Raw genomic sequence first — 24,634 nt, forward strand, 5'->3', positions numbered from 1 at the left:
TCAGAGAGGATTTAATGTTTTGCAGTGTTTCATCTGTGCAAGGGAAGAGTTAACATTCTCCCAGGTCTGCAGAGGGCATGGTGGTTCTTTCTGGGCAGTGGCTGAAGGTGTTAAAATCAGGCCATGCTGGGGCCAGGATCTCTCACTTGGCTGCATCCCTCCCTTGTGGGAGGATGAATTCCCCCTTGGCCAAATCCATACAGGCCCAGGAGTGCCCAGAGGTGGTAGAACTGAATTAGAACCTACAGAAAATCTAAAATACATAAATCCACACAGACATGAAATTGAAATGCAAGTTTAGTTTCTAATAAATAGAGGATTTTAAGTGCCTGTATTAGCTAGTAAGAGAAGCTCTAAGATCTAGTTTAAAGTTTAGTGGCGTTGCATTTTGGAAAGATAGATAAAATCTAGACTCTCTAGACATTATGAAAATAATGTAACCTTGCTATGCATTCTTAGATAGAACAGATAGAGCTACATGTGTAGAATTAGTGTAAGAATTTGCATTTGCCTTCAAACATCGATTTTAGTTTAGGATAGGTCCAGCAAGGATATAGAAAATTCATGTATGTAACTAATTGGCTAAAAATAGAATTAAAACGCACTACTTTGAGAACACAGACACACAGGACTCACAAAAACACCAATGCTGCTGTTGTTGCTACTGCTTCTTCGACTGCTGCTGATAAGAGTCTCACGGGACACAGACTACTGAGGCCTCTGCTGCTGCTGTGGCTGCTGCTTTTGTTGGGGAGTTGGAGACTTTATGTTACCAGGCTTCTGCATACTGCTACAGACTCTAATAATTTTACCTTCATGGGACTGACCTAACAGTGCAACAAAAGACTTTGCTTTTACAACTACCCATCACCTTTGTCTTCAGCGAGGACACTCCAGAAATTTGACTCTGTCAGCAAGTGGTCTTGGTAGCATTTCTCAGGGCGTTTCTAGCTCTCAAATTGGTCCCACAGGTCGTCAATATTCAAGGCTAGTCACTAATTGTTTTATTTCCACAGCTTTCTTCAATCAATGCAAAACCAGCACACCTTCTTAGTTCTCCATGCCCTGGACTTGCAGCTAAATTTACACCTCCTTTCTCTCGACAGTCTAAATGCTTGGAGCAAATGTGTCCCATGCTACACGTTGAACAACAACGTTGAATCCTTTTCTTCTCATTTTCCTTCTCTAAAGCCAAACCCAAAGTGTCTGAAGGTGCAGAATTAACTCTACAATCCTTTGGCTATTCAGGGTGATTTCTCAAAGGGAAAAGCATTTCAGGTAACATCACTTCATCCCATTTTTGCTCTCAAGGCAAGAATAACATCAGATTTAACAGTGTTACAGTCCAAGGTACTACTTTGTAGCCACTTTTCTCAATGAAGGAAAGAAGTTTCTTTTCAAAGGACTGTTTGATCACTCAAGGCCTGATGAGCTTAACATCTCAACAACCTGGGAGTAGCACAGAAGATACAGAAGAGAGTTCTAGTCTGGGGAAAGAGAGATAAAAGAAGGAAGAACGAGAGCCTAATTAACATGGAAGGGAAAGGGATCAATAACCAATAGGAAACCAAATACTAAAAACTCTGTAACTTTGTAATATGATGAACATTGAATCAATGATTTTCTCTGAGTTTTCTGTACACTGTATTTCTGTATTTTCTCTCTGTTTTCTTATACGCTGTACAAGTATGGGGAAAATCTAGTGAAGTTCATGTGTGATGGAATGAGTTTCTCTGCACAAGTCAGGCAATGTGTGGCTGACGAGATTCCTGTTGCACATCTGGCCAGAGCAGCATCCTGGCCATAATAAAGGAATGCTCTGATTCTCTAACACTAAAAAGGTCTTGTTGGAGAGTTTTTGTCTCTCCTGCAGTTTTGCTGACAACAGGACATTGGGGAAAGGGCCTTTCCTGTTTTTGAGCACAAGTGTGTGAGCACCTCAGTGTCTGTGTGTGCTTTCACATGTGCACGTGTGTGTGAGTGTGCAAGGAGGCTGTGCCCTGCCCCACTGCTGGCTGTGTGCTCAGAGTGCTGCAACTCCTGGGAACATCACTGACACTGCGGGAAAAACAAAAGCTCTCCAACAACATTCTTAGTTTTTGAGAATGAAGACATGACTTTATTATGCCTAGGATGCTGTTCTGGCCAGGATTTGCAACAGAAATTTTTTCATCCACACATAGCATATTTTTTTTTGTGCACAAAAAAATCATACCATCACACGTGATATTTACTAGATTTCCCCCAAACTTTATACAGTCAAAACCCACAGAAATTCATTGGTTCAATGTTTGCTCGTATTTCCTATTGCTTACAGATTTCTTAGCCTCAATGCTAATTTGTTCCTCATTCCTTAGTTCTCTTATTGGTCTTTTCTGGACCAGGTGTATCTGGCCATGCCAGGGGTGATGTGTGGAGTTGATGTCCTGTGCTGGTCCTTATCTTTTGTGTATCTTCTGAGCTACTCCCAGTTTGTTGAGATGTTCAGCTCCTCAGGCCTCCAGGGCTAAAACTATCCTTTGAAAAGAACCTTCAGCTCTTTATCCCACAGGGCAGAGGTGAACAAAACCCCTGACTGAAGTTACACAAAATGTTGTATCATTTCCAACAAGAACACCCCATTCCTGGTGTTCCTTTTATCCCCCTTCACCCCAAACCCAGGGCATTTCCCTCCTGCCCTGTGGCTTCCTGCTCCAGGGGGTCCCACAGCCTTGTGCCAGTGCTGAGGGAGAAAACCACCCCCCAGAGCATCAGTGTTTCTTCTGTGCCAAAAGCAGAGGGAGATTTTGGGAGCAGCCTGGCACCCCAGATCCTGGCTGCTGGCACCATCTGTGCCCTCTCCCTGTGCTGGAAAATGTGATGGGAGCTGCAGGTGGCAACCCCTGAGCCAAGGGACTGGACCTTGTTGGTATTATGAATGGATACTCTGTGGGTTTGCCAGGATGGCTGTGGCTGCAGGAGCTGTGCTGGGGGTCCCTGTTTCCCATCTTCCATCTTTTGGCCTTGCTGCAGCCCAGGGAATCTCCCCAGCCTGCACGAGCTCAGGGGCTGAAGGCTTTGGAGGTTGTCTCTGGTGTCCCTGGGTTGTTCAGAGCACAGAGCTGATGTGATGGCACCAACAAACATCGTTCCCCATCCCTCCTCTCCTCAGGGCTGGGGGTGCTCACCTGGAGAAGAGAAGGCTCCAGGGAGAGCTGAGAGCCCCTTTGCAGGGCCTGAAGGGGCTCCAGGAGAGCTGGAGAGGGACTGGGGACAAGGGCTGGAGGGTCAGGGCCCAGGGAATGGCTTCCCACTTCCAGAGGACAGGGATGGATGGGATCTTGGGATCTTCCTCCCTGTAAGGGTGGACAGGCCTTGGCACAGGATGTGCAGTTCAGGGATTCCATGATCCAGGATTAGGGGAGCAGGGTGGGTGGTTTCCAGCCAGGAGCCCCAGGCTCTGCCCAGCTCCTGCTGCCTTTCGTGGGAAAGTAGAATCATTAAAGTTGGAAAAGACCTGCATTAAAGTTGGAAAAGACCTGCAACATCCTCAAGTCCACCTCTCACCAAAAACATTTTTCACCCTGGATCAGGCAGCAGTAGTTTCACCTTTGCACTGCTGCAGGAAAACATATGATGTACAGGAGAGCAGTGCTTGCTCCCCCACTGCCCCCATAAAAGATGAAACAGGTCCCTCCAAAAGAGCTGGGGCTGGGTGAGCTCGGCTGGATTTCTCCCATCCCAGGAGCTGGGGACATGGAGAGAGAAGGTAGGGCCCTGGGGATGAGCTGTGGGGCCGGGAGCAGGCTGGTGAAAGCCCACTGTGGTCCCAGGAGAGCTCAAAACGGTCTGATTTTGCTGTTGATAGTGTCGCAAGAGAGCAGGCTTCAGTCATAACAATGTTTCATCCTGGCCAGAGTTTGGGTTGGCACTTTCTCTAAAAGTGTGAGAACAGGGATGCTTTGCCATTCAGGCCAGAGGAATATTTCCCAAGGCTGGTCATAAGAAAAGCAGGAACTTGTTAGCAGTTCCTGGGAGCAGAGACTGTTTCTGCTAAGCTCAGGAAGAGCTGAGCCCAGGTTCTGTTCTCAAGGCCAAGGCCCAACAAGCATTTTCTGAGATCCCACTGCAGCCTGGAAAGGAGGGAGGTGGGGGAATGCACCACCACAATCACCACAGTTTTATCACTGCTAAAAGCAAACTTCTGCATGATGTAAAGTAATGAAAAGTAAAGAAAACTTAAGCATCTTTATAACAACGATGCTGTGCCCCCCCTTGTCCTTTTCCTGATGGAGCACCAGCCCCAGGAAGGGCTGAGAGCCTCAGCTGCCCTCCAGGTAGCAGCACAGCAGTTCAAGGACAAAGGTCTGTGCAAAGAGCTGAGAGTTGTCTGTGAGCCAGCTCAAACCACCTGGGAGGAGCCGACACAAACTGGCTGGGAAGGAAATTTGGCTCTCGTTCAAATAAACTGATTCCAAAAGAGCGGTTTCACTTTTACCCTGTGCTGCAGTAAAAAGCCTGATTTCCTGGAATTTCCCCGCTGCCTGTGGAGCAGGGGAAGCCGCACCCAGTTAAGCGCCATAGTTGCATAAATCGGGGCCGTGCCGGGCTTGTCCCGTCCCAGGAGCTGCGGGCACGGAGGGAGAAGGTAGGGCCCTGGGGATGAGCTGTGGGGCCGGGAGCAGCAGGCAGCGGGATCTTGGCGGTCTCCTGCCTCCTGTTGCCGGTGTTTGGCCAGGGCTGGGGAGACGGCGGGGCAGGAGCAGAGGGGTGTGAGGGCAGCGGGCGGGCGCTGTGTGCTCCTCCGTGGGCTGCAGGAAGCCGCCTTTGCTGGCAGCCGCTTTGGGGGAGCTCGGGGGAGCCGTGTGCGCTGCGGGGCTGAGCTGGGAGCGGGGCCGGGCTCAGAGGTGGGGCCGGATGGCTGCGCTGCCCTGAAGGCAGGAGCCGTGGCACTGATGCTGGGGGTTCCTGGCCCCCGAGCCGCTCCTTCGGGAGCAGGGCAGCTCCGTGCTGCTGAGGGGCAGGCACGGCACATCCTGCTCTGTCCGCAGGCCCAGGGGCTCCGTTCTTCCTCTTCCTGCCCGTGCAGGAAGGGCGGGATTCTCTTCTCTTACACTCTAAGCGTCAGCACCCAGAGCGCTCTGGTCCCTGTGACAGCCCCACAAAGGTAACAGTGTTCCCAGAGCCCCTTTCCCTGGGGCAGGGCTGGGGAAAACATTCTCGGGGGGCTATTCCCATGAAACGGGGTGCAGGCATTCCCAGGTTCTGCTGCCGGCCTTGCTGCTTCCCTTGTTTGCTTTCAAGGAGGAGCTCGATCCCGAGTTATGCCCTGAATGTGCTTAGTGCCCCTCTGCGGGCACTGACACAGTCACATGGGGCTTCTTCCCTATTCCTGCAGCAATGGGAAGCCGTGGGGGGACTGCCAGGGGTGCCTGGGGGCAGGTTCAGGGTGTGTCTGGGCTGGAGTGAATGTTGTCCAGGGCAGCCTCTGACTCCTGAGTCTGAACCAGCGCTTGGAGTGCTCTGGTGGGAGAGAATTTGGGAGGGGACAGGGCTGGGACCAGTGGCTCAATGGACAAGCTCCAGCCATGACCCTGAGCCAGCAGTTCCCTTCCCAAGCAGTTGTCCTGCACTGAGGCTCTGCTGCCCAGGGAGGAGCTGGACATGTGCCCAAAGAAAACAATTGGTGTCTGAAGTCCCTCCTGTGCTCTGCCAGCACACACAGCCTTCCTCTGTTGCTGAACCGCCCTTATCTCGAGCCAGTGGCTTTTCCTGCTTCTGCTTTCCCCAGTGGGGAAGAAGGGTTGGCCTCCAGTGCTCCCTGGAATGAATCCTCACTGCTCAAGGGTTGCCTTCTGCTGCCTGTCTGCTCTTCTCCTTTAGGATTTTGGGCCTTTCCTTCCTGGTGCTCCTCCTCCTGAGTTCTCAAGGGGTTCTTGTCGGTTATACCCTTTTGACCCAGAGATGGGGCAACTGAGAGGAGTTTTAAAAACTTTTATTCAATTTTCAGTCTCATGAGAAGGGTGAGATAGTACAGATTTTATAATTCACGCTATAAGATTTAGAAGCCAAACTATTTCCTAATAACAATGCATTTGAAGTGTTTCTTGGCCTAACAGGTTTTGCCACACAATGCTGTTAATGCCTTAAAGCCAGTAATCTAAAATTACCCGTCGTGAGTCCTACTACAATGCATCTTTCATAGTTCTATTTCTCTAAAGTATCCAGTCTTATTTACAAGGCCATCCTTTAAAATTTGTTTCTAGTTCCATTTTTCTCTCAACAATGTCTGTCCTATTCTGTGGCATTTTGAAGTCAGCATTTCTTATCTCCAGGTTTGCATACAGATGCACATTATGTGAGCCTTCTGTCCGGCTTTGAGAATTCTCTACAAATCCATTTCCCACAGGTTCCCATCTTCTCCACACCCTGCCATGTGTCCCAGGACTGGCACTGCTGCTCTGTGGTGTCCCTGAGCTGGGGCCCTCGGCTGCTGCTGTCTGCTGGGAAGCCAAGGCTGGGAGCAACGGGAGCATCTGCTGTGAGGTGGAATCAGAGCCCACAGCCCTTGTACAGATTGCCCAGATCTGCAGGGATTCCCGAGGGAAAGCTGCCCCTGAAGGCTCTGGAAGGATGCAGGAACCCTTGGATCTATACCTGATTCCAAGCCCCTGAGATCGATACCTGTTCTGGTAAGAGTGTTGTGGCCTTGATAGGATGGAAGCTGAATGCCCAAAAAGATTTTTGTGCAAGGAATAAATCTCTGCAATATTCAAGTGAACTGAGACTGGGACAATTTTCAGGGTTGTGTGACAGTGTCAAAAACCCCAAAGGTTCAAAGACAGATGTCCAGTGAAAGTGCCAGGTCTGTTAGGGTGAGAATTGTGGAATGACCTGAGTTGGAAAGGACACAGCAAGGTCCTGGGAGATGGAGGATGAAAAGCTTTGCTGAAATCCAAAAAGCTCAGATTAACTGGCTGTCTATGATCAACTCCATGGGTTAATGTGTTGTGAAAAGAAGTTTAGGGTGATGAGCAGGACTTTTCCTCTTGAGTCCATAGTGGCTGTAACCCATGATTGTCTTGTTCTTCAGGAGTTTTTAAGTAAAAACTGACCAGCAGTGATGGACCAGTACTGGTTTAAAAGACAGGTGTCTGCCAAGAAAGGCAAGAAGCTTCCTGGAATGGAGAATATGACCCCCTTCTCTCCATATCATTATAACTTCAAAATTATGGGGCTTTCAGTCAAATATACGGGAAAAGGAATAACTAGTATTTACTAGAATATGTATATATATATGTACACCAGGAGAAAGAAACACTAGCAGCAGTAACACACAAGGCCAGAAACCCAGTGGCAGCCTTGTCTCACCTGTCAGGCACCGCCCCTTCGGTGCAGTTCCGGGCACAGCCAGCAGGGGCGCTGGTGGCTCCCGGCCGGGCAGGGCGAGTGCGATGATTCCTCCAAGGCTGCAGGGGGCGCTGTGGCGCGAGCTCTGCCGCCTCTGGGCCGGCAATGGCGGCTCGGGGACAGGGAGAGGAGAGTTGTCTTCCCTGCACAGCCCACGGGGAGCAGCCTTACTTATTCTTTCCCCCAGGTCCACAGACAGATTTTTCCCCAGTCTCAAGATCTCCCTTTCTAGTTGCTGGTCCAGTTTTGTACACAAATCTTGAAGTGAAATTTGCTCGGAGTTAGATTGCTGTGCTGGCTTTGCCTTTTTGCTTCCCAGTTGTTCTTTTACTATGTCTTGGACTTTACTCCCAATAGCATCTGTGAAACAAATCCATCTCTCCCCTTTTGGACATTCACTTCCCAACCTGTTACTACTTGTTCCTAAGTTTTCCACAATCCACTCTTTTTTCCCATTTTGTATACATGTACCTAATATGGATGGGTTATAACAGTGACTGTTGACATGGGTATGTGTAATAAAAACAGAACCTCAGTTTCTTTCCATATACTGTGTTCTGTAACACCTGTGACATGACTTTGCCGGTATCCCAAGCGGGAAAAGACAAAAGATGAGTGACAGAAAAAGGGATAACAGAGGTCCGATATGGCTTATACCTCCACCTCCCATGCCTATGGGGTTGCAACCCATAGCAGGTGTATATGATCTTCTTGGTGGAAAGTACAGTGGCCAACCCGGTCTTGCCCTCTATTTCCTTGTCACTTCCTTTTTGCTAATTTCCAGGCAAATTGTCTTTGACACTTCTTAACTGTAGTTTCCTACTGATCCTCAGGTTATTTCCCACTCAACAGGCACTAGTAATTCCCATCCACAGAGCCAAGTTGCTCTTTCAGCTGTTCTTAAATCTACTGGGATGGGGAATAGATTGGTCACTAGACACTTCATACAAGGAGCGTGTCAATTTTGTGAACTACAATACCAATTCTTCCCACAATTTAAACGTTTCCATTTGACCCAGCTAGCACGTCCGGTACTGGGATGAATCAGGTATGGTACATGGTATGGCACTGATGGAAGTTGTAATTCCTCCTCCTCTTTGTATTAGTCACAGGCTAAGGCCAGAATATGAGAATGCTCTGACCGAAACAGTCCTGATCCTCCTGTTTGGAGTGGAAGCATTCCTCCCCAAGGAGGGTATCAGAAGTGTCCTAGAACTTGTCCAGGTGGCACTTGAAACCACTGATATGAGCTTGGTCTTATTTCCCAATTAGGTGTGATTCTTTGTACATTTCTTGGATCATTTGGGTCCTCCCAGTTCATTACCACCCAGTCAGTTTGGTATCTCCTGGTTTAGGTGTTATTGACCACTCCTCAGGTTCTTCCACAGGTCCTTTGATCCTGCTGACATGCATCCACCCTTGTTCCCTGATCTGGGTTGCTGTCTCAATCATCATTAGTACCTGGAAAGGACCTTCCTATTGTGGAGTTAAAGATTGTTCTTTCCATGTTTTCACTAGTTCCCATTCCCCTGGATGGATATTATGGGTTTTACAGTCTAAAGGTTTGGTTTGAGGGATTATCTGTTTCAACAGCAAATTTTTAAGAGTTTTTGCATTGTGTTGACATATTTTTAACACTCGTTTCCCCTACTTCGGAGGTAGCAGTTTCATGTTGGGTGGTCAGGAAGTCCATATCATGGCTGAATATCATCTCATAAGGTGGGACCTGGGTTGTGTTCAGACCCTCATTAGAGCCAAAGGTAGACATTTTACCCACAACATTTGGGTTTCAGTTATTAATTTTGATGAAATTCTCTTTAAAGTCTGGTTCATTCTCTCTACCCAGCCTGAACTCTGTGGATGTCATGGGTATGTAATTCCCATTTTATTCCCAAGGCTTGAGTTGTGTGCTGCCAGACTTTGGATGTAAAATGTGTTTCTCTATCCATGTCTATCCTATTAACCATTCCATACCTGGGAATGATTTGTTCCAGAAGGGTTTTACATACCACATTGGCTGTGGCTCTGACAGCAGGAGCAGTTTCCACCCAATGAGTTAGATGATCTGTTATCACTAATAAAAATTTCCACCTCTGTACTTGGGGAAGTTCAGTAGAGTCCACTTGGACTTGAAAAGGTTGAAGAGCTAACTCATGTCCTCCTAATGTTGTTTTTCTCATTACCTTTTTATTTACCTTTGGACAAATTATACATCTTTCAGTTACTTGTTTTGCTAACCCCAAATTCCCAATACACACATAATTCCTTAGAAAGTAATCACACAAAGCTTGGGTGCCCCAATGAGTTTTTTGATGCATGTCTTCTATTTTCCTTTTAAGTGGCTTATTAAGTAACTGCCTCTCATCAGGAAGTTTCTATTTCCCAGATTCATCTGGCTTTCTCCCTGTCTTACTGAATTCCTTTTCTTCTGCCTCACTGAACTTAGGAGTTTCCAATTCTTCCTCATTTGAGGTGAAAATTATTTGAGGTCAAACATAACTCTTTTGATCCCATTTTCTACTGTGTCCTTAGCTTCTTGATCTGCCCAATTATTTCCTCTTATTTCTGAGGTCATTTCCCTTCTGGTGTCCTTTAATCTGTATTGCAGCTATCTCTTCAGGCAATTTTAATGCCTCTAAAACCTCTAGAATGAGACCCTCCTGTATCAATCCCTTTCCCTCTGAATTAAGTAATCCCCTTCCCAAATTTTTCCAGAGGTATGTACTACCCCAAAAGCATACCTTGGATCGGTATATATAGTTCCTTTCTTGTGTGCTAAGTATTCCAGTGCTCTTTTTAGAGCATACAATTCACAACTTTCAGCTGACCAGTTTGAAGGTAATTTTCCTTTTTCAATGGTTTGCATATCTTTCCCATCAACCAAAGCATACCCTGACATTGTTTTTCCTTGTAAACATCTGGTAGAACCATCCACATATTTTGTTTCTCCTTCTGAGAGGGCTTACTCTGCAAGATCTTCCTGAACTTTAGTTTGGTATTGGATAATTTCTAAGCAATTATGTGCTAGGTTACTTTTTGGTTCTTCATATAAAAATTGAGCTGGATTTAAACTTTTACTTGTTTCTAGTGTCAAGTCATCACTGTCTATCAGAATCGCTTCATATTTTAGCATCTTAGAAGCTGTTACCATTTTTCAGCTTTCTGGTTTAACACATTTTGGACTGCATGAAGTGTACACACAATTAGTTTACTTCCAAAAGTAAGCTTATGGCTCTTTTCCACCAGAACTGCAGTAGCTGCTATAGCTTGAATACACACTGGCCAGCCATGGCTCGCTGGGTCCAACATTTTGGACAAATAAGCTACTCTTCTCTTCACTCCTCCCCACTCCTGAACCAGGACTCCATGAGCTACTCCACTTTCCACATTCACATGTAGATGAAAGAGTTTTTCTAATGAGGATATGCTTAAAGCTGGTACCGAGGCTAGTTTTAACTTCAATTCTTGTAATTTACTATCATCTTCCTTGGGCCACTTTATATCATCTCCCTCTGTCAATTTTCCCTGCAAAAATTTTACTGCCTGTGTATACCCTTTGATCCATAGTCTACAATATCCCAATAATCCGAGCAGCCTTCTAACTTCCTTCTTTGAAGTGGGAGAGGGAAGAGATAAAATCCCTGCAATCCTCTTGGGGTTTAACTTTCACATACCTTTGCTTATTAAGTGTCCAAGATGTTTTACTTCTGATTCTACAAATTGCAGTTTCCCTTTTGATAATCTTAATCCTTTATCCCTGAAAAAATTCAGAAGTTTTATAGTAGCCTTCCTAACTTCAGCTTCAGCTTCCCCTGATAATAAAACATCATCCACATATTGGGTAATTTATATTTCAGGCGGAGTGGGGAAAGTTTGTAATATTGCTTTTAAATCTTGTCCAAATAGGTTTGGAGACTCAGTAAACCCCTGTGGTAATTTTGTCCATCTTAGTTGCTGCTTTCTCCCAGTATTTGGATCTTCCCATTGAAAGGCAAAGATATTCTGGCTTTCCTCGGCTAATGGGCAAGCCCAAAAGGCATCTTTAAGATCCACCACACTAAACTACTGATGCTGGGGTGGGACCTTACTTAGGAGAGTATAAGGATTGGGTACCATTGGGTACGGGGTCTGAGTCCTCTTGTTAACCTCCTGTAAGTCTTGTACTAATCTGTAATTCCCATCAGGCTTCTTTACTGTCAGAATAGTGGTATTATGAGGAGACATACAAGGTTCCAATGTCTCATCCTTTATTAGTCCTTCTATCACCAGCTTCAAGCCTTCTTGACCTTCTAAGGATATAGGGTACTGGCATACACGTATGGGACGTTCTTCTTTCTCAGTTGTGACCCTTATGGTGTCAATATCCAGCCCTCCCCTATTTCCTTCCCCAGCCCAAACTTCTTTGTTAATCTTTTCCTCATCTTCTTGGCATAGTTTTAAAACTTGAGCTGTCATCTTTCCTTCTTCTGGTAAAGCCCCTATTCCCAGCTTTACCTGTAAGTCTCTCCCTAAAAAGTTGCTACTTGCCCCAGGAACCAATATGACAGCCCCCATCCAAATTTTGGTCTCTCCTTCAATTACTAATTCAATTAATGGCTGGGGCTGGGACAGGCTGGACCCCCAGTGTGGCAGGATCTGGGACAGGTGGGAATTCTGGCTCTGAGGAAAGCAGCACAGCCACGAATGGTGTGGGAACAAATGGGAATGGGGCAGGCAACATTTCTAAGGGGTCCCAACCCTTTTCTTTCTTTTTCTCTTCTTGCTCTGTCTCTGGGGTTTCTGATAGTTTAAAAACTCTTATTACCATAGGTTCTGTGTCTCCTATCCAGCACGCAGCATATTCTTTTTCTTTCAGATCAAACAGTTCTTTTGAATTTACAAATATGTTTAGAGCCTGACAAATCCACACTTCAGAAGAGCTATATCTAGGCCAGTAAACATGATCAGATAATTTTTCCTTTTTTGCCCATTCTGTCATATAATACTGAATCATCTTCACTTTGTCCTTTTTTCTTGCACAAGGATCAATATCTCAGTTAACAAACATAACTCCCAAAGGGCTATCTTAGGGTATCTGTGCTGGCACTCTTTTACTCCCTTTTCCCCCTGAACCCAACTTAATGGTTTTCTGTCCCATTTCTCAGGATTTTATCTATTTGTTCTTGGCCTCTGTTTCCCACTTTCCCTATCAACCTGAACACCACCTTGCCACCCTCCCCAAGGCACAGAAGACTCTTTCTCTCAACAATACAGGACAATACACCTCCTTCCAGAAAATAAAGTTAGATTTTAAAACCAACAATCTATATCGCATATACATTGATCCATTCCCACTCACTCAATTTTATTTCTTCACTATGTCTTTCTCACTCTCCCCCACTCACAACTGGACAACACAAAAAATGGTATCTTTTTCTTTCAAGTTACTTGTTCATATTTACCCTTGGCAATTATAAAATCTCAAATGTTGTTGGCCAATCCCAGCTGCTCTTGGATTGTCGCACTTTTAAGGCTCTAGTGTTTTTCACTCTTAACCAGGCAGCTTTTTCAGCACAGGTGCTCTTGAGCTTTACACTTTCTCTTTTGTGTGGTTTTAATCCTCAACCTGGAAAAATGTTAGCACCCCCTGCCCTTTTTAATCCTGTTTCCCAGTGGGTTGTGCTAGAAAACCCTTGGCCCCATTCCTACAAAGGAGTCCAACCCCTCCCTGGGACCCTGTCCCAACCACGCCAGGGGGGTGTCTCTCACTCCTTTCATCTTTTGCTTTGTTGCTTTACTGGCCGTTTTTCTTGGAAAGAACAGGAATGCAGCTTGGGAGACTTCCACACTCACTTTGCTGGTCTTGGGATACCCAGCCAGCATCTCCTTCACACATTCTCACAAACTCCCCACACCGTATCTGCCCTCCCCCTGAAAAAATACTCACAATCATTCTTTTCTTTTTCTGGGTCTTTGTGCACAATATTTTTACAGAGCTAAATACTGCAGTTTCTTAGGGAGCCTTTTCTTCCCTTTTTTCATTTTGCTTTGCTGTCTCCTTTCTTTCCCTCCAATTTTTTGACCTGCAAACTCCCCCTGACCCATGCCAGAAGGAGCAGAGCAAGGCTGCTGAACTTGGCGGGGTGTGCCCACCCACTCTGGGTCCACTGGGGTCTTGGAGGCGAGGTGTATATCCCAGAACGAGCCACCCAATTGTGAAAAACAAGGTTCAGTTTCTTTGGTAAAATTTGTAAGTTTAATAATAAGACAATTAGGAGACAGAATCAAGCAAATAGTTAAATCAATAGACAATTATGGCTGGGTGTATTGGCATTCAGCCAAGAGCACACCCTACTAACAATGGCTCTTTCCTTAAAAGCAACAGCTTGTTGCGTATTCATAAATCCCCATGCATGATTCAAACACTGCACTTGAGTTTAGGTGTTCCTCTGCTTAGTTTCAACTTCCCCCCGGCCATTTTATCTTTCATATCAATCTTCTTGTGGCTCCATCCAGTCTCACACTCCCTGATAACAGAAGTTCAATAAATTCCTCCCCTGAAGCTCTGGTCACCACCATCTTCATCTGGATAAGATAATCCAGGAATGCGGGGGATGTTTCTGATGATGTTTTCTATTCTCTGGGTTATATGACCAAAAGCAGTCTTTATTTTGATACCATGCTATAGCCTAGGAAATCTCTATATAATCCTCACACTATTATTTCTAAGTTTCATTAATAGCAGAAATAAAAGAAACTATATTAATATAGCACAGGTTTTCAACATTATACATATAGTAATAATACATATAGTAATAATTTAATATTTGCAAGAAGCTAATAATATAATATGTACTTACAACATGTCTGTGTTTTGTCTCTGTGTGTCTGCTGTGTCGGGCTAACACACTGAGCTTCAGGGTTGATCCTGCACACAGGAAAGCCACAGGCACAATCCAGTGTGCTGGGAAGGAGAGCCTGGCTCTTGTGCCATCCCAGGCTGGGCTCCAGCAGCCGGCTGGGAGCAATCCCCAGGGCTGCAGCTGCTGCAGAGCCTCTGCCAGGAGGCTGGGGCCTCTGCCAGCACCTTAGGGAAAGTCTCTTTTCTTCCTCCACAGCCATGGCTTCACAGGAGGACACACAGGAGGGAGATGCAAAGGCACAGCTCCTGGCAGAGGAATTGGAAAAGGAAGGATTGGATGCTGGATACTGGCTGCCCAAAGTGTCACAGATCCTGGGAATCAAGTGCAGAGAAGCCCTGCAACATCTGGAATATAAAGACTACCTAAGGTTGGAGTGTGAGGTACAGCACCCCTGGGAGAAAAAGGCACTCCAGAAGCTTCTGAAAATACCAGATGAGAAAACAACTGCTAAGGAGGTGCAGAAGGAGCACTTGGAGAAGACAAAGGAGAGACAAGAAGTGGCCAAACGAGCCCTGAAGGATCTGACAGAAATGCTCAAAAGCCAAAGCCACAGCCAGGATGCTGTGAGGGAGAAAGCAGAGACTCTGTGGCAAGCCATGGAGATTCCCAAAGAGTTCTGGCCACCACCAGAGAAACGCTTGTTGGATACGCTGGAGAGCATGCAGAAGCAGCTGGAGCAGCAGGAGTTGTCAGCAGTCAGGAGGGAGAACATCCCTGACACGGAGGTGCTGAGGCGGGCGTCAGGGGGACTGGCCCTGCAGGGCATCTACAGAACCAGCAGAGCTGAAGATGTGCTGGGAAAGCGAGAGCAGCTCCTCAAGGTTCCTGAGGGATTCCAGCTCACTGGTCCAGAGCAAGGATCGCTGCTTGAGAAGAAGGAGTTCTCCTCCTCTGCAGCAGAATCCACTTTCACCAAGTCCATGGAGCAGCTGGGGTTCAGCATGAGCGTTTCTCCCAAAGCCGACTTGTGGAAGGTCCTTCTAAGAGGAAGTGTAGATTACAGCAGCTCCTCACAGTCACAGGACACCCACCAGTCCCGCTCTGAGCAGAGCTACTTTTGCAGCACCAAGTACCAGTACATCCCTCTGGCCTCCTACTACTTCCAAAGGCATCAGCTTCTCCTCTCGGATGCGGCTCTGCAGGAGCTGCAAGACATGGAGCAGCTCTTGAGCTTCACTCAGGAAGAAGAGAAGGCCATTGTGCTGAATAGCCTGTGTGAGAGGTTCTTCTGCAGGTTTGGGTCCCACGTAAACCAGGGTCCCCTCCACTTTGGGGGGATATTCTGGTGGAAGGCATCCACAAAAGGATTCCGAGATGAGCAGAGGGAAGAGATGAAGAAACAAACGTGTGAAGCCCTGAACAGCTTTGTCAGAGCCAGCTGGGGTGGCTTCAGGGCCAGTGCTGTAAGAGCCCTGGATGTTTCTAAATCCAGCTCAAACGCTTCTGTCCTGGAGAGAGCTGGAGAGAGTTCCCATACAGCAATTCAGCTCTATGTGGTCAACACAGGGGGCCCCCCAGACACAGCTTCTCTTCCTCAGTGGAGAACAGGGCTCATGTCTGATAACACAACGTGGTGCGTTATCGACCGTGGCTTTGAGCTGATCCCAGTGTGGGAGATCATCCTGTGTAATCATAGCAGGGATTTTAAGTCCGTGGGTCAGATGAGCAGATCCCTCATGACTGCATACAAAGAGCTGACCAATCAGAGTGTTGGCACTATTTTTGGGAAGGAAATAGAAATTGCAGTGCAAGAGGCCAGAGATTTCATGGGGACTCTGAAAAACTGGGAGGTGACAGTGGATAAAAAGAAGCTGCTCATGCTGATGAAAGTAAAAGATGATCTGAATGCAAAAACCAGGAACCCCAGTGTGTGGATCAACGTGTGCCTGTCAGACAAAACCCTGCAGGACTTCCTGGTGAACACAGTGCGCAGCTGCCAGGAGTCACCTCCAGAAAACACCAGCTCTATCAAGGTAATATTGAGAAGCCTCCTGGATCCTCATATCTACTCTGTCAAGGACTTCCCTGAGGCTTCCTCCATTATGCAGTGGGTCTTCCAGACTGAGCACCCACTTCCCAAATCTCCCAAAGTCTCTGAGCTTGGAGAGCTCATCAAAACACTGCAGCAAATGAAGGAGCACATCCATGCTGTCACCTATGCACCAGGAAGCTCTGCTTCTGCCATTCATGAAGCAAAGATAGAAGCCACCATGACCAGCAGCCTGGCCATTTATTCCTTACTCCAGTCTCTCCAGGAACGGGCCCAGAAGGACCTGGAACTGTTGGTGCTCTTGATTGCCACCAGCACAGGGTACCAGGTGGAAAGCAGCAGTTTCCAGCACCTCCTTGGACACCCAGAAATTCAGTACATGGCCAAGGAAATGGAAGCGGCACATGAGGAGTACGTGAACCTGAAGGAGCAAGATGCGGACAGAGCTGAGGCCTCCCTTCTGCTGACGGGTCTGACTGTGACACCCGAAAGTCAAGAGCTGTCCCTTGGGCAGAAGAGGGATCGTTTAGTTTTCATGGAAGGTCACATGAAAGGCTTGTGGTCCCCACGGATAAAGAATCTCCTCCAAAAGCACAGTGGAGACGGAGACTGGGAGAGGCTGGAACGGGACTTGCGTTCCTTGATCAGTGGGCGCTTGGATGACAGATGGGATAAGCAGAGGATGCAAAACATACTCACAGACCTGGAAGACACTTTTCCAACACCTGAGCCTCTGAGTCACTCCCAATCCAAGACAGGCAGCAGGCAATCTAAAGTAAATGAAGCCACTGCAAACCAGAAGTTTTTCCAGTTGCTCAAGCGCCTTGGACTGGAAAGTCACTATCCAAGAAAAATGGGGATGGGAGATTTCCACACCATCAACAAGGCATCACTGTGGGACAGCCAGCCCAGCAAGGACACAGAACTGCCATGTTACTTCTTGCAAAAGCTCTTAACCGTGGATTACCAGGTGAGGTACCTGACATGCTGGGATGAGAGCAACCCAGGCCTTGCCCCTGTGCCAAAAGCTAGAGAGCAAGAGGACCAACAATCTGATTCCTTTGAAAACTTTCTTGATAATCTGCTGGAAGCAGCTCCTGAACATGCAAGCAGGCACAGCCATGTGCACCCCATGGACCTGCAGATGGCCATTTTCCATTGTGCTAATGACTTCCTGAGACAGACCCTTGCAACCAAGCTGGCCTTCTGCCAACTGGCGCTGCCTCTGCTGGTGCCCAACCCGTGCATTTCACACATTGAGTTCCCGCTCTATGCCCTCAGCCAAATCCAAAGGAGCTGGAAAGAGGTGGAGAAATCAGGAAATCAGTCTGGAACAAAGAATTACAACAACAAATTCATCTTTCAGGCCCAGACACCCATCGTGTCCTTCATCCGCATTGGCAGCTCGGCCTCCTCTTCCAAGTCTCAGCTCCTGAACGCTCTGCTGAGCCGACGCAAACACGAGACTTTCTTCCACCGCCACTGCAGGGGCAGCACCAGGGATCATTTGCTGATGGAAGGGGTGGTGGAGATTGCCTGGTACTGCCCCCGCGGGAGCCCCGATGACACCTTTGAGTGCTGCGTGGCTTTCTGTAACCTGCATGGAGACGCCAGGGATCACGGAGCACAGCTGCAGTTCCTGCAGGAGATATCTGCTGTCAACGTGACTCTTGTGTCTGACTTGGAGCACATGGACAGCAGGGGGAAAGAGGTTCTGCAGGGCTTGTGGCAGTCACAAAGGCCTTTGGTTTGTCTTCTCACGGAAAAAGAGAATGTTGCAGCTGGACGATCCAGCAAAAACATAACAATAGGGATCAAGAACAGAAACGAAGCAGAACTGGTCATCCAGCTGACCAAAATTATCAGGGATCTCTTGGAAGGGTCTAATCCATGTTTGAGCCTAGATGCCTGTGTGGACAAAGCTCTCCAGCACGGATTTGTAGTGGATGCAGATCACCCTTTATGTGCGACAGCCAAAGCAAAGGCCAAGGAGCTGGTGGACCTTCTGAAGAACGAGAAACTGTCTGAGATCAAATCCCAGCTGCTGCCACTTCAAGGAAAACTGTGGTACCAGTGGTGCAAAAAAGACAAAGAACTCACTCGCTTGCAGGAGAAGGGAGACAAGAGCATTGAGCATCATCGCAGCCAAATTGAATATGAGAAGAAAGCAATAAGAAGGAAGCAACTTGAACAAGCTTTCCCTCTCAACCCACTGATGAAATTATTTCTTGTCTTTCTCCAGACCCAGCCAGCAGATACCAAGAAATACTTCCTGCATTGGATGAAGGTCTTTATGAGTGAGATGTCCTATGGTTGCCTTGAAGAATTGAGGAGAGACTATCACAAGTTATGGTCTGAAATCTGGACACGAAAGAAAAGCAAGGAAAAAAGCAGGGTGAACTGTGATTTGCTGAGTCACTTGGATGCCCTCTCTGATAAAATCAACAATTCATCCATTGGCCTGGAGCACCTTTTGAGAGAGGTAGGACAGATCTATGAAGCTGTGGAAGTAATGACTTCCAAGAATAAGAGTTTTCCCAAACTCCCAGAAATTGCAGCAGAGCTGATGGTTTCAGGGTATCCTGTGGAGCTGATGGATGGGGACGCTTCTTACCTGCCCTTGTGCTGGGTGGGAGCAATCTTTGACAGCTTAATTGAGAGGCTGGGGGACAAACGAGTGTTTGTGCTCTCGGTGCTGGGCATCCAGAGCAGCGGCAAGTCCACCCTGCTGAATGCCATGTTTGGTCTGCAGTTCAACGTCGGCGCGGGGAGATGCACCCGCGGAGCCTTTATGCAGCTGATCCCAGTGGGCCAGGAGCTGCAGCAAGACCTGGGCTTTGATTTTGTGCTGGTGGTTGACACAGAGGGACTTCATGCCATCGAGATGGCCAATAAACAGTCCCTGAACCATGACAACGAGCTGGCCACCTTTGCCATTGGTGTTGGCAACTTGACCGTGATCAATGTCTTTGGAGAAAATCCATCAGAAATGCAAGATGTTCTCCAGATTGCTGTGCAGGCTTTCCTGAGGATGAAGAAAGTCAATCTTTCCCCAAGCTGCTTCTTTGTCCACCAAAACGTGGGGGAAGCAACTGCCAATGAGCAGAACATGGAAGGACGAAGGCGTTTGCAGGAAAAGCTGGATGAAATGACAGTGGTAGCTGCTCAGCAGGAATTCTGTGACATCTCCTCCTTCAGTGATGTCATTGGCTTTGACATGAAGACCCACATTCACTACTTTTCTCACCTGTGGGAAGGAAACCCCCCTATGGCACCACCCAACCCCACCTACAGCCAGAACGTCCAGCAACTCAAGAGCAAAATCCTCCAGACTGCCCAGAAACAGTCGCACCGCAGCATTTTGAGGCTCTCGAGCCTGAAAGATCGGATTGGTGACCTCTGGAATGCTTTGCTGAATGAAAGCTTTGCTTTCAGCTTCAAGAATTCCCTGGAGATTGCTGCCTACAGGAAACTTGAATGTGCCTTTAGTCAGTGGACCTGGAAGCTGAGGAGTCACGTCTTAGACATCCAGATGAGACTGGACAACCAAATTCGGAATGGGGACTTGCAGAATGTTACCAGAGAACACCTGGAAAGGCTGGTGCAAGAGAAAAGTGATGCCATTGAGAAAGACGTGTGGAAGTACTTTAGGGAAGATAATGAGTATGAGACACTGGTGCAGTGGAAGTCAAGTACAGAGCTGAAGCTGAAAGAGCTAAAAGAGACTCTTCTTCATGAAATGAAAAAGAAATGTGAGAATCTTATTGAGCTACAGAAGGAGCAGAGGAAACTGGATACAAGGAAGTTGGATTATGAAGATGAGCTCCTGAGAAGGAGTAGGGAGTTGGCTGCGGCTCTGAAAGGGAAGAGCCTCAGTGAGAGAGAACTGAAGGACAAGTTTACTCCTGTCTGGAACAAGTGGATTGCTGAAGTCTCCCATGCTGCTCCTCCTCCAGAACGGGTGGATATTGATGCAGACATCGAAGATGTCCTTCTAGAGTACTTCAGGGAGCCAGGTTTCCCTGAACGGATCAGGTCATTTCCCAAAAACAGAGAATTTTCTTTTGACAAGGAGAAACACATCATGAAGAAAAAGTATTTTGTCATTATCTCCGATCCCAGGAGCATTTCCAATGCTGATGTGATCAACTTGCAGCACATCACAGAAAATATTATAGCAAGTGTGAAGGCAAATATTGATAAGAAAGAACAGGAGAAACGTGATTACAGTCGAAGTTTTATTCATGAAATACTCAATGAAGTACAGGAAGGTGTGAACTCTGTCCCAAGCAATGCAAAATGTACTTTTAACAGAGAGTACAGCATAGATTTGTCTCTGTATCTGTGCAAAATGGCAGCAGAGAGGTTTAAAGCCATGCATGAAGCATTCCAAAGGGCAAATGACCCAGTCGTGTACCTGAACAGCAAGAGAGAAGATTTCCTCCAATGTTTCCAGATTTCCTGCCAAGGAGCCACTTCAATCACAGCTTTTGCTGTTTTCCTTTGTGACAAGATTGAAGCAGCTCTTCGCAGGGCAGTCTATGAGAGGACAGCTAAAGACATTGCTGAGGATATGCAGGGAAAATTCCCAGATTTCAGAGGCAGCAGAGCCAATCTGGAAGTTTGCATCCTGAGATACCTGGCAGAACAAGAAAATTTTGAGTATTTCAGAAGTTACCTTATGCGTCCAAAGGAATTTTTTCACAAATACATTGCTATACAAGTTCAGAGTTACTGTTCAAATAGTAACAGGAGGCTGGAGAATTTTTTGTCTTCCTCCCTTAATCTTCTCTATGGAAACATCCTGTCAGCTGTTTCTTTATCAACCCAAATTGTCAAAGACAGAAAGGACCGAGAAGACAAAATCTCTCTTTGGCTGGATGAATTTTGCAGGGAGCTGGCAGAGGTCATCAGCTTGCCCAGAAGTGACCTGAAGGGCATCGAGCACCAGGAGGTCACAGACATTGAGTTCCTGAGCAGTGCCATGGCAGAAGTTCTAGATGATCTGAGAGAAAGGCTCAAGAAAGAATTTGCTGATCCTGACATCAGCTTGTTTTCAACACAGCCTCACACCATTCTGGCAGAGCAGTTTTTGGGGTGTTTGGAACAGTGTCCCTTTTGTGGGGCTGTCTGCACAAACACCATGCAGGGACACGATGGAGACCATCAGCTCATCTTCCATCGCCCACGGGCTTTGATGGGAACCAAGTGGGATGGGACAGACCACCTGGTCATTGATATTTGTTCCAGCCTTGTTACAACTAATCTCAAATTCAGGTTTGATAGCGGCAAATGGTTCCCGTACAAGACATACCGTGATGCTGGACCTCCTGTTTCCACTTGGAACATTGTTCCAGATTCATCCATGCAGGCGTACTGGAAATGGTTTTTGTCTCATTTCCGGACAGAGCTGGAAGCTTTGTACAATGGGAAATTTCAGGGCAAAGGAGAAATCCCTGAGGCATGGCAAAGAGTTACCAAGCAGGAAGCACTGTCCGAGCTGGACAGGCGTTAGGCCACATCCATGGGAAGGAAGAACCGCAACAGCTTTGCAGTTTTGGAGGCTCATTACTGCAGCCTTTGCTCATTAATTCCCTTATTCATTATAAACCCAGAATCCTCTTCCCTTCTTGCCATAAACATTTCCCTCTGCTTTGTCCTGGAGCCAAACCAAACCCCCTCCATGGGGTGACCAGCCTCGTGGCCAAGCCTGAGCCCAAGGGCCAGGGCCAAGGCAGCACTCCAAGCACCCCTTGGATCAGCTGCTGTGGGACAAGAAGGGACAGTGCCCCAAAGGCAGTTTTCCTGCAGCAAGGAGGTGTCCTGCTTGGAGAAAGGGCTGCAGGACCTGAGGCCAGCTCCATGCTGGCTGCAAGCTGGGCTGCTTGGCTTTTGGGCACCATCCTTCCTTCTCTCCCTGATTGCAGCCTCCTGGATCAGCTGAGGCCGTTCTGCCAGCAGGAGCTGTTGTGCCCCTGGGCTCAGGAAAGCAGTGACAGGACTGCCCTGGGGCTCAGGCAGTGCTTTCACTCCCTGTCTGGGAGGTGCTGTGTCTCTGTCCAGGGCAGCCGCTCCTGCTCAGGTGCCTGGGGCTGCTGCCCTTCCCTCCAGCCCTCAGCCCTGGCAGGAGCTGCTCCTGCCCTTGGCCTCTCTGCTGAGCAAAAGCCTTTGGAATGCCCCATGTAGAGAATCCAGTCTGCTGTGTCTTCTTTGTGTTCAGGGGAGCCACAGCTGGGCATGACCTGAGCTCTGTGTGCTGCAGACAGGCAGGGGACAGGGGGGTGGCACTGGGTGAATTACCAAGGCCTGAACAACAGGCCGTGCCTGAGGCCTGAACATTAGGGCCTGAGCCAAAGTTGACCTAATCTTATATGTTTCAACCAAATGTTATATGTATCTGCTTATTAGGGAAGTATTATTTGTCATATTATAAGTGTGTCAGCTCATTAAAGAAGCATCATTAGAAATATAATCTATGAATGTGCCCATTAGTGAAACATGCACTTTTCTCCCCGTATTTAGAAATCAGATAAGACCATGAAATTCAATGTCTGGCCTTGTTTGGGGGTGTAGGATCAATGATCAGCTCCCTGTGTTCCCCTTTGAGCCCTGACCAGGGTTTGGGAGGAACCCAAGAGGAGAATGAAAACAGATATTCCAGCACTAGAAGTGATGTCACCGTGTTTACTGAACAATATAAGAACAGGACGCTCTCACCATGAAGGCAGAAGCCTCGTTGCCTGCAGGTGGACACACCACAGAAATTCCCAGTTCCTGAGAGGGGCTCTCCAGTCCTTCACTGTGCCAGGGGCTCCACAGCTGATCTGGAGGATGGTCAAGTCTTGGGGTAACTGGTGATGTATCTTTCTTAATCACTGTCTGCAATCTTTGTAGTAATGATTATGTGCATTGCTGAGCTCATCCTTTTGTGATTCTTGGGAGTTTGGCATTATAGTAAATGACACGTATTCTTTGAGCTGGTGCCTGTTTCTTTTGTGCTGACCCTGCTGAGTGGCGAAACACTGGGCAAGGGTCTGGGAGATGGGATGTGGCAGCAGAAACTCTGCTCCATTCAGGGTCTCTGCTCCAGGAGGGGCTTCACTGTCTGCAGGGACAGCAGAGAGGGCAGGGAGCCCCAAACCACAACATCCAGGGAAACCAGTGTCAGTGGCAGGTGCTGAGGGAGGCAGCACTGGGAACCAAGGCTGGCCTGTCACACACACAGAGGGCTGAGAAGGTTGATCCCAGCCAGGTTCTGTGCTCTGGAGCTGCTCAGCTGGGCACCTGTGGGACAAATGGGAATGGGCCCAAACTGTGCCCAGCCCAGCCCTGGCCAAGCAGAGCCAGAGGCAGTGAGAGGAGCCAGAGCTGGGCCGTGTGAGCTTGTGCTGCAAGGGCTGAGTGCCAGGGACTGGGGACAGCTGGGCTGGGAGGGGATTTGGGCTGGCTCCTGGAGCCACACTGGGAGTGGAGGTGCCCCTGGCCCTGGTGTCACCTCCTGGGCTGTGTGGGGAATGTCCCAGTGCAGCTACTGGAGTGAGTGAGGGGAACCCAGTGCCACAACTGGGTGCAATGGAGAGGACCCAGTGCAGCAAGTGTGGATGGCCTCAGGCCTGGGCTGGGGTATCAGGAGGGTGCAGGGTCCCTCTCCTGCCACCCTCCCCTGTGCCAGCGCTCCCAGCTCCCTCTGCAGTACAGCCAGACTGTTCCCTGCACCTTTCCCTGTCTCTGCCAGGCCCCCTTGGCCAAAGTCCCCCTCACTGGGATTGTCTGGAATCTCCTTCCTTGCAGGCCTTGCTGTGGGGAGGAGCACAAACAGCTTTAAGATCTTCTCCAGCCCAAACTGTTCTTGGATGTGGTGCCTTCCTGTGACACTGGGATTCTACAGCTCTCCCAGGCTGCACCAGCTGGGACTAAGAGTGTGGTGACCCTGTGTAACACCCAGAACATTTATTTACATGTAAGGGGCTAAAGTGAGTTTCCTTTACTTTGGCTTGGCACACAGGAAAACTCCCCACCAGGCATTCTCAATTGGTCAGAATTACACATAACTTTGATGGCAAGAGATAAAAAATGAAGGAATTTGATGAACCTTTTCCAGTCTCTGACACCCTGCAGGGTCCCAAGGAGAGCTGCTGGTGTTGGGGTGTGACTGTAAAGCGGAGCAGGAACTGTCCAGTGGGGTCTGTCTGCTGCACTCATTGGAGAAGAGGGGGCTGGCAAAGGAGGGGGACAGGGCTGGGGTGCCTGGCTGGGAGGAGCTGAGATGGGGATGGAAGGGCAGGTGAGGAGCACTTAGAACACCAATTTTGCTCTTAAGTTTCCCTTCCTCCTCTTCTTCTCTGCTGAGATT

At 47.9% G+C, this 24,634-nt stretch overlaps 1 protein-coding gene across 2 annotated transcripts; it reads left to right on the plus strand.

The window, feature by feature from the left end:
* Window positions 1–6,449: 6,449 nt before the first annotated feature.
* On the plus strand, window positions 6,450–23,255 carry LOC136358648 (interferon-induced very large GTPase 1-like). 2 transcript variants are annotated; one of them, XM_066314562.1, is made up of 2 exons: window positions 6,450–6,525; window positions 14,487–23,255. In XM_066314562.1, exon 2 carries the CDS (start codon window positions 14,489–14,491, stop codon window positions 21,794–21,796), a length of 7,308 nt encoding a protein of 2,435 aa, XP_066170659.1. In that variant the 5' UTR covers window positions 6,450–6,525; window positions 14,487–14,488; the 3' UTR covers window positions 21,797–23,255. The 2 variants fall into 2 exon arrangements, with proteins under 2 accessions (XP_066170659.1, XP_066170660.1); XM_066314563.1 differs by lacking the exon at window positions 6,450–6,525 and adding an exon at window positions 9,121–9,149.
* Window positions 23,256–24,634: the final 1,379 nt, after the last annotated feature.

Source organism: Sylvia atricapilla, chromosome 3 (assembly GCF_009819655.1).
Source record: "Sylvia atricapilla isolate bSylAtr1 chromosome 3, bSylAtr1.pri, whole genome shotgun sequence".
Taxonomy (NCBI): domain Eukaryota; kingdom Metazoa; phylum Chordata; class Aves; order Passeriformes; family Sylviidae; genus Sylvia; species Sylvia atricapilla.